The 12,572-nt window shown below is 31.2% G+C and overlaps 1 protein-coding gene across 1 annotated transcript in view; it reads right to left on the bottom strand.

Annotated features, from left to right (window-relative positions):
• Window positions 1-12,572, bottom strand: part of STXBP5L (syntaxin binding protein 5-like) — a 386,990-nt gene that overhangs the window by 58,322 nt on the left and 316,096 nt on the right. Inside the window, 1 exon segment of the mRNA XM_012640519.1 lies at window positions 8,898-8,963. Within this exon segment, the coding sequence (XP_012495973.1) occupies window positions 8,898-8,963 (66 nt within the window).

Below are 12,572 nucleotides of genomic sequence, written 5' to 3'. Positions count from 1 at the left end.
TCTATGAATTTATCTATTTACTGATTAATTAATCAACTGGTTGGATATAGTAACAAATTTCATTTGTCTCCATCGTCCCGATTAGAATTTGCCCTAGCATAAAAATGTTTAATGTCATGACTCTACCTCTACCTTAAAATATGTATTATGTTTTTATTTAGACAATGTTAATGAACCAATGTCATATACTTCTTTAATGATTATGAAACTTTATTTCTGTTTAGGTTAATGTCTATCTTGAATTACAAATTCACAGAGATAATGTTTTTTTCAGCCCACTTTTTTTTCAGCATATGTAATGGGAGGTCAAATAATTTGAGACCAAATAAGCAGAGGACTCTGAAGTCTGAAGACTTGGGTTCAGACTCAGCCATTACTAGCAGAATGACCTTGGGCAAGCTATAGAATTTTTTTCTTAGCCATACTTTCTTCATTCATATAAAGTAAGAATAATATTAATCATATAGGGTTTCTGTAACAATTAAGTAAAGATAATACATATGAAAAATATCTTGTTTGCTTTAAAGTACTATAGAAATGTTGATTATAATGTTTAGCAAATAAGGCTTAATAGACTTAAAATATGGTGATAATGTTGATTTTACAAACTATAAAAACCAAAAATTATTTTCAAAATCAGTTTTTACTGAAATTTAAATGGTAAACCATTTTTTTCCTGATGTTTCATGAAGTGTATATTTCTTAAGTTCTTTTGAATTTCTTTGTTAAAACATTGTCTCTTCATAACTCAGCTACTTCTTACTTTCTCACTGCTTGTCATATCATCTTAATCGTGATTTTTTTTTTGTAATTCTCATATTGATTTTTTTCATTTAATTAATGAATGCCAGGGGAAAAGCATAAGCTTTAGAACTAAATATAACTAACTTGGAATTCCACCTCTACTCACTTAAATACTTTAAGTTTTTAAAGTATATGAGCTTTAGTTTTCTCAACAGAAAAAGGCGTCTTCCAGGCGTGTTATTAATATATTACATAAGACAAAAAGGAACTACTGTTTGGAAAATTGTGGGTAACAATTATCTTTATCTTCCTTGGCTACTAAATTTATTTGGGGTCTAGAACATTATTCATGCTTTTTAAAGTTGTAAATCTGGCCAGAAACATTTTGCAATGAATGCCTAATTTAAAAAGGCTATACAACCTGTGTTTGAGTCTGTCTGGTCCCTATGAACAGCGACAAATGTCAAAGACTGCACACCATTTAGATTCCAGGACCCTCTTTTCTGCTCGCTACTTTTGAGAAATAACATTGCCCGTTGAGGAAATTCTGTTGTGGAGTTTCCGTGATCATCATAGTTATTTCTGATTACAGAAAATATATCATGGTATGATGAAGAATTGTGAAGAATTTTCACAAAATCTCACTATTTTTCAGCTGTTAAGTTTTCTCTGAATTATCTATTGACCCCTCCTTATTTCCTTATAGGCCTGATGAAACTATTCAGGTTTATAGCAGAGAAGCAACACTATCAAAATTCTATGGAACATTTCAAAACCTTTCACAAAAGCCTTAGGGATTCCTTCCTACTTTATAGGTCAAGAAGTCAGTGTCTCTGGTTTTAACAATTGCTTAGGGAAATTTCATTCACCATGAGGGACCTGTGTTTTCAGCACAACAAATGAGAATAATGTTTTGAGACACACTGTGAAGTCTAGAAAATTGTGGAGACATGAATAACTTGTTTGTTCATAAAAGAGATTTTCACCTTCACCTGGCAAGTGATGTACTTGATTCCTCTGTCTCACAGCTGGTATTTCATTCCTATAAAAGCCTGGTGCTGCCTCAGGAGTTCTGGTAGCAAGTCCTAAAGGAAGGGAATACAAAACTATTGGCATGCAATTTCTTAGCCCAAGTGAACCAAGAATTTTTACCTTAAAGGTGAATTTCATAATTTCTCTATTTTGTGCCCTTATCTGAAATAAAGATAAATACTGCCCAACAGAGGACAGGTTGGAGGGAAGAAGGAAGCTTCCTGGAGGACATAGTAGGATTTTAGCTACACAGAACTACCCAGAAAGAGCATTCGAACTAGGCTTTAAGACCCGGCTCTAACTCAGGCCTGAGAACAACAGAGTTTGATACTCCTTTGTTAGTATTTTGTGACACTAACCTCTATGATATTTTAATAAAGATAAATATTTCTATCACCCTAGTCTTCACTTGAACTTGATAGCTTAATAAATCTATTGTAGATTGTGAACAATGAACATTATGAGGCAGGATATCTGCATAGGTAGCAGCAGTGTCAAGACCTGAAGCTAGTCTTGAAAAAGATGTTAATCTGAGCAAAAATCAGAAAAAAAGGCACACATTCAAGTAGAAAATATTAGAAAAATACACAACTTTTGGGAAGACACAACCTCACAGTTGAAGGCTTGGTGAGTTTTCAACCACTTGTGTAAAGAAAAAGGGGCTGTTTTCTTTAGGGCATTATAGTTGTGTGTCAGATAAGTGCTGCTAGGGTTGAATGTTAGCACCTACTTCACCCTCTTGGGAGGTGATTTTGTGCAGTACACAAATTTCACAACCTTACCTGGTGAGTGAAAAAGGGTTGAACCACACCTTAAAAAAAGTACGAACAATTTGTATAAGTTTAATGTTTGTTTCTGAAGATAGACTGTAAGTTCCATTCATGATAAAGTATTTTTATTTTGTTCATTAGTTTATCTTCAGTGGACAGCATAATGTCTAACTGTACAAACTGAAAATTATTTGTTGAAGAGTTGAGTGAACGAGTAGACAATATAAAAGCATATTATCTTGGAAGCTGAGAACATCGGCATTCCATTTGATTCATTGGATTCTTTCAGCTCCCAATCCCTACTCTGTTCTCTTGTATTATCCTCAAGGAAATATTTAACAGTATGAACTTCACTCCATTTTACCTCTAGTTCATTGGGGTATAAGGAAGCTTGAGATCCACATAGATAATCAGAGTTATAAAATGATTACTGGTTCCTGGCTTCCCTAATTCCTGACCTCTCTTATTCAGAGGCACTTGCATCAGTGTTTTTATCTGTTTTTAACTGATTTAAAGGATTGAGAGCCTGAGATCTCTAAACAGATACTGATAGGGAAGGTAACTACTGAAAAAATATTTTTAAAATGTTTCATAGGGCAATGGTTCTCAAATAGTCCAGAAAGCAGAAGAATTAGCATCAGCTGGGAACTTGCTAGAACTTTAAAATCTCATGTCCCACCCCGGACATATTGAATTAGAATCTCTGGCATGGTATTTTTCTTAATTTTTCAAAAGTTATAATGTATTGCAAATATTCTGTTTTCCCTTAATTACATATTTGATCCTGTCAGTAAGTTATTTAAACATTTTAATTGTTTATATTTTCATTATTTTCTACCTCTAAAGACAATACATTTCACGAGTTTCGTAAACTCCATTGTTAAAGTCTTAAATTTGCCTTTTTAAAGTTATGTTTTAGTTTTATGAGACTGGGCTAAAAAGTCTGCATCGACTCTAACTGTACCTTTCCTGATAATCTAGATTGGATGCAGCAATTCCTACAACAATAGCAAGAGATTGCAGAATGTAGTTTTCAGTACATATGTTGCTGTTGTATTTTGGAAATAGTATTGGGCATATTCTTCTTTGTGGGCTTAAAAAGGCCCTTTAATATAACAATAATTATCATTCTTTTTCATAATGAATGAAATCAGCAAATATTAATTATTTCCAATGTTCTTAAGATACAGCAAACTCTGTTGGCACTTTTCCCAGAAAGATACATTTTACATATTTTAACAAATATAACATTTAATGATTACAAAGCTGTCATAAGAAAAAAAAATCTCATTCCTCAATTATAATTCCTTAGAATTTAAAGTTGCTACTAAAGAAGAGTGCAATCTGTCCAGTAAACGAGTATCAAGTAAGGTACTGAAGTGATAAGCGAATCTTATCACAGTCCATCATTTTTGCCCCAAGTATCATAATTCAACAGTAGTCAAAACTTTCCTGCATTGAAGCAAACTTTTTAATTACATGCAAAGTCCTCGGAATGTGTCTTGCAATTAAAAAAAAAAGGGGTGGTGATGGTGGTGGTCCAAGATTTGCTCTAACTTTAATAAAAGAAGAAGCATCATAGGAAGAAGGATAAAAGCAGGATGTCTACTGAAAACTTACAGCAATTATCTTAATTAATTATGAAATATTAAAACCCTTATCCTTAATATTGGGAACAAGGAAAAGATGACTGCTAACACCACAGACTGGGGAACCTGCAGCCTCAAGGTCACGTGTGGCCCTCCAGATCCCCAAGTGTGGCCCCTTTTAGTGAAAGGATTTGCTCTGTAAAATCTGGATTTAGTCAAAAGGCCTCACTCAAGGATCCAGAAGGCTACAGCAATTAAAACAGTGTGGTTTCAGATAAATGACAGATAAACATGCCAATGGGATAGAACATAAAGTCTATAAACACACACATACATACATATGGTAAAGTTCATTAATTTGTGGCAAAAGTACCACCTTAGTGTAGTGGGGGAAATGATAATTTCCCCATAAATGGTGCTTATCAATTGGATACCTAAATGGTATAAATAAACCTTGACTCATTCTTCACATTATATGCAGAAATAAATTTCTAATGGAACTTCAATTTGAATATGAAAGGTAAAACAATAAGACTTCCAGAAGATAATATGGAAAAATAGCTTTATGATCTTGGGGTGGACAAAGGTTTTCTTTAAACAAAACACATTAAGCACTAACAAAGAAAAGATTGGTAAATTGAATTACATTAGCATTAAAAACTTCTCATTAAGAGACTAATTTTAAGAGAATTAAGGCAAGCTACAGAGTGGTAGAAGATATTTTGCACTATGTATATCCAACAAAAGACTTCTATCCAGCATACACACACACACACACACACACACACGCACAATTCCTATAAATAAGAAATCAATAAGAAAAAGTTGGCAACCCGGTAACAATGAGCAAAACCCCTTAGATATCTTATAAAAGTGGATATTAAAATAGCCCATAAACATAAGAAATCATTAAAATCATTAGACATTAGGAGTACACAATTGAATTAAATTCCACAATGAGATATTACTACATACACTTCAGAATGACTAAAATGGGGAAAGAAAACCTCAACATCAAACACTGGCAAATATGCAGCACAAATGGAACTCTTAATAGTCAGTAAAAGTAAAATTGGTGCAACCACTTTAGAAAATTCATTGGAATTATTTACTAAAGCTAAACATATACATACCCTATGACCCCAAAATTCCACTCCCAGATACATATACATCAGAAATGAATTAATATTTGCATTAAAAATGTACAAGATTGGTCATATAGGCTTTATTTACAATAGTCCTGAACTGAAAACCACCTAAATGTTCAGTAACAATAAACTGCATAGAGGTATATTCATATAATGGAATATTATACAGCAATAAAATCACGCAGCAACATGGATAATTATCATATATATAATGTTGAGCAAAATAAACAAGAAACCAAAAATAAATACTATATAATTCCATTCATGTGAGAATCCTGCAAAACTAATTCATGGTGATAAAACCCACAAAACTAATAATCTATAGTGATTAAAATCAGAATAGTAGGTACCTTTGTGGAGGTCAGTGGATGAGAGGTATATGGGGGAGGCTTCTGAGGTTCTAGTAATGTTCTCTATTTTGATCTGGGTGTTGTTTACACAGTATATTCATTTGTAAGAGCTAATCTAGCTGAATCCTTTAGATTTATGTACTATGAGGCTTTTATACTAAACCTCAGTAAAAATATTTACCCAAAAAGAGGTAGGGCCAAGGTATACAGAAATATTTCAAATAAAATACCCAAGAGCTGTGGTATTAACAGTAAACAAGGTGGAATTCAGGTGAACAACATATAATATGAAATGAACAGTGGTGATTAATAGCAAAGGTTATAATTTAAAATGTGGATATACTTTTTGAATATCTAAACATAAGACAGCATGAATATTCTTAAAAATAAAAACATAGCAGATACAAAGAAAAAGAGCCAGAAATACACTATTAATAGAATACTTTAATTCACCTATTCTTCATCCTTGACAAGTAAAATAATCAAAATGTAAGTAAGGACCTTAAAGACTTACATAACATAACTGGGTAACATTTATAGTTATTTAATGCTACATATTTACTTTAAATAACTTTTGGGTCAAAAAAATATAAGCAAATTGCCTACTATGTAGAAAATGATGCTAATAAAATCCCAACTTATTGAAAACTATGTGATACATTTAATGCAGAGTTCAAAGGGAAATTTATCATTGAATACTTATATTGATATGTAATAAATAATAAATGAATTAAGCATATACCACAAAAAGTTGAAAAGGGAAAAATAAAATGAGACAAAGGAAAGTAGAAGAAGTAACTAATATAGATCAAAGCAGAAATTAATAACTTAACAAAAAAGTTAAACTTATTGCTTGAGGCTAAATAAAAGATAAATAGATCAACTGTTAGCCCAATTAAGGAAAAATAGAATACCAAATAATGAAAATATTTTTCTTTAAAGTATAAATATACAAAATGAGAAATTATAAGGGGCAAATGATTTGATAGGGGAATTTTACTAAAACTTTAAAGAGTAGATAATCCCAATAGTTGTAGGGTATAAAGAAAGAAGAGCCTTAAAAGAAAAGATTGATGTCTGATTACAAAAAAATTGCTCAAGGAAAAAAATACTACAAGCAAAGTTAAATTGAGAAAAATATTTAGATATCATGTCATAAAGGGATAATCTACTTAGTTTATGAAGAGGTTCTACCAATTGATATGAAAAGGACAAATGATTCTATAGAAAATACGCAAAGTATATGCATAGATGATTCGCAGAAAAAAAAGAGCTCTTAAACATAGAAAAAGGTGTTCAACATCACTTATGAGAAAGGTAAATTATTAATATAAAACACTGACATATCCTTTTTACCTATTATACTTGCAAAAAAACTGATAACCAATGTTTGCATGTTATCACCAGAAGAAGAGAAAACTGTTGCAAATCTTAAGGCGAGCAATTTGGGAGTAGCTATACAAATTAGTCAGGCATATACTCTTTGACCTAGCAACTCCAATTTAAAAAATTTATACATAGATATACCTACACACATTTAAGATGAGGTACATACCAAGGTTAGTCATTGCATCATTGTTTATAATAACACATTGATAGCAAACTAAATGTCCTTTAACAGGGGAACTGCTTAAATAAATTACAGTACATGTATGCAATTCAGTATTATATGAGTATAAAAAAGGAAGTGCTTTATATAAGGACATGGAAAGACAAGATACACTGTAAAGTGAAATGAGCATGATATAGTAAAGCACATAAAGCAGGACACACAAAAAAAGAATATATGTCTTTTTGGTTTATTTACAAACACAAATTATCTGGAAGGATAAATAAGAAGCTAATAATAACGTTTATTTTTCAGGAGGATGGTAACAATACATAGAGGGCACGAGTGGGAGAGTTTTATTCAATTTCTTTTTGATGTTTGAACCACATAAATGCATTATTAGTCAAATTCAGATTATGGATGAGAATTTAAAAGTAGGTTAAGTTATATAAATTTGATATAGGACATTGAATTACATTTTATATTGAAGATTTATGACTGTGGTAAAATATGATCAAAATAATATTTTAGGATATTAGTTTTGCAACAAGACACACAAAATGAATTGTAAGAGGGAGAGACAGAAAGCAGAGACACCTGCTAGAACATTTTTGTGATACTCTAGTTATGGTGTAATAAATACCTAAATTAGGATGGTGCCAATGAGAATGCAAAAGAAAGGATAAGTATATGAAAAATTTTCAAAATAAAAGTAATAAAATAAGGATTGAAAAGATACAATTGAAAAGAAAAATTTATACACGACACAATCAGATTCAGGTAGCCTAGATTCCCAAAGAATGAGGATAAAGAACTAACAACTTTTAAGTAATAGAATAAGTTGAAAAAATGTTGCAATTCTAAATTACTTTTTTGAAGTCCAAATTCATTGCTTTATAAAGACATTATATTTTTATAAATTTGTATAAGTTCAAATAAAAATAATGCATATGAAAATGAATTACAATTTTTTGATACTCTATAAAAACAGATCTACAGTTCAGTATCAAAGATATACCTAATATTTTTGGTGCTTAAAAACTTGCACAATAGTATATATACATTATATAAAAGACAGAATATTCAGATAAATAAAGATTTGAAAAAATAGGCAAATCATTCATAATCCCATCACCCCAAAATTCTATTAACTGTTTTTTTTTTTAAACATACAGTACCTTAAGGCTTTATTCTTAGGAATCTTTATTCTCACATTGTTTTTGTATACCTTAATGGGCACACACTTTATCTTGACATTTTACTTCACACCATATTATATTATCATTTTTTTTTCTTTCTCAGTGAATACACACATTACCAAATGGTGGTCCAGAGGAATGGTGTCATTTGCTCCCGACATGTAGTGTCTATTGCCCACTAATTTAGCTCCAGCCATGGATGACAAAGTTTCTATGTATTACCAATTGTATTTGATACTTGCTAAGCATTATTCATGTATCTGTGAAATACCCGCCTTTAAAATATTTTTAAAAGCATTGTACTTACATCTCTGATGTTAATTTTATTTGGGGCCAGAAATATTTTTAAAGAAATTTATTTCTATTTGATTTTGGGGATCAAATATATGGTAAATTTGAGAAATGGAATTACACTTAATTACTAAAATTACAAATTTCACATAAGAATTATAAAAATAAAGCAATAGATTAATGCAGTGAATTACCAGAAACCTGAAAAATACCACTCATGTTTACCTGAAGTAGGAGACTTGCAGCGCTCAAGTTCTGGGGGAACTGGACTGTCATTCAGTTCAGTTAAACCTGAAAATACAATGGCAAAAAAATTAAAAAAAAAAATGTTGCTAGCACTTTGTAGGTAACTTTTATTCCTTAATTGCTATACATTTAAAAAGGCTTTTTCTTTTTTGTGAAAACTACTTTCCCATGTCCATGTTATGTCAATTATTCTGAAAATTTGTTTAAACAAGCGAAACAGGAAAAAATAAGGAGCAATAACTGATTGACATACAAGGATAAGTAAACATGAATGGTGGAAAGATATAAAATCCCTTTTCTTATTATTTTCATGGCAAATAGCTACTTTAATAAATGACACAATTTCATCTGAAAATAGAGCATGAATAATAAGAATTAGAAGGTTTTTTTTTTTTAAAAGACTTAATCAAATCTTTTGTCAGGAGAAATGGTTATTGGCTTTCAAAAGATATTCAAGGAGATACTGTAAATTTAAAATTTTATACTTATTTATAAAAATATAGTATTATGTATTAAGTATTAAATGATTTGTTCAATGGTATCAAATTCCTTCTTATAACAAGAATTACATTTTTCTCTTATTTCTAATATTTCTTGGTTTCTATTCTGTGACTTTCCTGACAAATGTAAGATCGTCAAAACAGATTAATAAACATTTTGTAATTCTCACTACTTGCCAGTTTGCAATCCTGTGGCATTTGTAAAATGTCCTTTATTATGGTTTTTCTATCCTTGTTGGATAGTCTCACATACTTTTTCTTTTGTACATAGGTATTCATAGTTTCTACTTTAATGCAATTCTCTATACCCAGAAACACTTGAGATCTATTGTCAATGACCACATCATCTTAGTTCATATTCTTTCTCAAACCGTCTTGATACAATTGGTACCAATAAACTTGCTGTAGGTCTGAAAAAAATCATAGAATTTTGGAACTGAAAAGGTCCCTTGTGATAACCTAGCCCAATTCTTATGTTTTATAAATTAGAAACTGTGAGTTCAAAGGGTTTAAGCTATTTATTCAAGGTCACAAAATTAAGTCAATGAAAGAGTTTGAGTAGAACTCAGAACTCGGATTTTTACATACTGAATTATTCTGCATTAATATCATTTCAATTGCTCATAGGGTTTTGAGTACCAATTGCAAGGCTTATTATTTGCTCTATTTCTTACTTCACTGAAAGTTTAACTTGATGACATTTAACTTAATGCTCATCCAATTTTTAAATTTCTATTTATAATCATAATATGCTTATATTTATTAATATAAATATTACTATCAATCTGGAAGTAGACATTCACCAAACTAAATTATCTTAAGTAAAGCCATAATCCTAGAGATACAAATTGGATAGGAAAAAGTTTACGACTAAATAAAGAGTAAATGTTAATTTATGGAGTTGCTATAAAAATACCACAGGTACTGCTTGAAAGTTTATTGATTTAAACAGGCTTTGTATCTGACAGAAAATTAGAAGGGCAGGTTATAAAGGGGAGGAGACTACTAGAACTAGAAACATTAAGTAGCAGAATAACAAAAAGTAGGCAGAGAGAGGAGCTATAATGACTAGTGAATGATCTGAAACTGTTTAATAGAGTGAAGTGTCTTACAGATTTCAGAAAGACTTTGAGGATATCACTAAAAGTTGAGTAAATTAAATTTATTGAATGCCTAATGTGTCATGTGTTCTTTGTAGTAGTAATCATATTAATAGCAACTAATACGTATTATTTTGTACTTAGTACTTTCATAAATTATCCTTTTCATACCTACCAATACTATGAGAGAGGTTATAATATTACCCCCATTGTACAGATAAGAAAACAGAGGCAGAGAGGCTATTACATAAATTCCCCTACCTTACACATCCAGGAGGTAGGATAGCTGGGATTTGATCACTATAGTATGTCTAGTAAGCAAGAATGTATGATGTATATGTTAGAAAGACTCCCAACAAATTTTTAAAATAAAAAATTTGGTGGTTAAACAGCTAAGCTTCATTTGTCTGAAAAAATCACATTTTCTATTTTTGTACCGTTGTTTTGAATCTGTTATTTTCTCTAGTTCCTTCTGAACCCACATACTTTCCTGCTGAAAGTAAGAACTGGACTGAATGTGAACCTAATAATAATAGTAAAACTATTTCCATGTGTAAATTTATAATGTGTCCAAATCCTAAACTAAATGTTTTCATAGTCCTTATCATTCAATCCTATATAATTATTCAAAATAATCATTATTTTAAAATAAACATCTAAATAAACTTTTTTTTCCTGACTAGGTGGCTGGGTCTAGTGGCTCACACTTGTAATCCCAGCACTCTTGGAGGCTGAGGTGGGAGGAACATTTGAGGTCAGGAGTTTTAGACCAGCCTGGGCAACATAGTGAGTCCCTGTCTCTATAAAAAATAAAAAAATACAAAAGTTGACCAGGTGTGGTGGCATATGCCTGCAGTCCTAGCTACTTGGGAGGCTGAGGCAGGAGGATTGCTTGAGCCCAGGAGTTCAAGGCTGCAGTGAGCTATGATAGTGCCACTGCACTCCAGCCTGGACAGAGTGAGATCCTGTCTTAAAAAATAAAAAAAGAAGAAGAAATAATGCTTTGTGCCTGTAGAAAACTTGGAAGATTCAGAAAGGAGGGGGAGGTAAAAACACTATGATTTAATCATAATTTGGCTTATTTTCTTCCTTCTATGATTATTTTTACCCCAATAAGAACAGTTTAATATTCTGATTTTTCTATATAACACTATTTCATAAACAATTCCTTCATTTCATAAAAATGTCATCAAATCAATATAAGGATATACCATGTTTTTTATTTAACATTATTGTGAAACATTTAAATTTTTGGGTCTTTACTACTTTACCATACTAAATAATACTATAATAAATAACTATGTGTGGAAATCTTTAGTTTTTTTTTTTTTTTTTTTTGAGACAGAGTTCCATAATCTTTCCACGATGATATGACAGCAACACCAGCAACATTTTACATTTTCACCAGCAACTATGGGAGTTCTTATTGTTCAAGATCTCCACCAACACTAGGTATTATCAGTCTTTTAAAATCTTAGCCGTTCTAGTTATAGTAGTATCTTATTATGGTTTTAATTTCACTTTTCCTGATTACTACTGATAATTGGAACCTCTGCATGTGCTTACTGGCTAATCATATGTCTGTCTTTGTGATGTACCCACTCAAGTCTTTGGCTAATTTTTTTCATGTTAGACTACTTATCTTTTTATTATGTAGTTTCAGGAATTAATATATTCTATGTAAGAATATTTTCTCAATCAAAAACCTCCCAAAATGTAAAAGCCCCGGACCAGATGGCTACACTCCAGAGTTTTACCAAACATTCAAAGATGAACTCACACCTATACTACAGAAATTATTCCACAATATTGAGAAAGATGGCATCCTTCCTAACTCATTCTACAAGCCAATATCACCTTGATACCAAAGCCAGGAAAGGAGACAACAAAACAAGAAAACTACAGACCAATATCCCTCATGAATATAGATGAAAAATCCTCAACAAAATTTTAGCAAATAGAATTCAGCAGCATATCAAAAAAATAATTCACCATGAACAGATGGGCTTTATTCCAGGGATGCAAGGCTGGTTTAACATACGCAAATCTATAAA

The sequence above is a fragment of the Propithecus coquereli genome, unplaced genomic scaffold (genome assembly GCF_000956105.1).
Source record: "Propithecus coquereli isolate 6110/MARCELLA unplaced genomic scaffold, Pcoq_1.0 Scaffold10, whole genome shotgun sequence".
NCBI classification, from domain to species: domain Eukaryota; kingdom Metazoa; phylum Chordata; class Mammalia; order Primates; family Indriidae; genus Propithecus; species Propithecus coquereli.
This window is presented reverse-complemented; position numbering and strand designations above follow the sequence as displayed.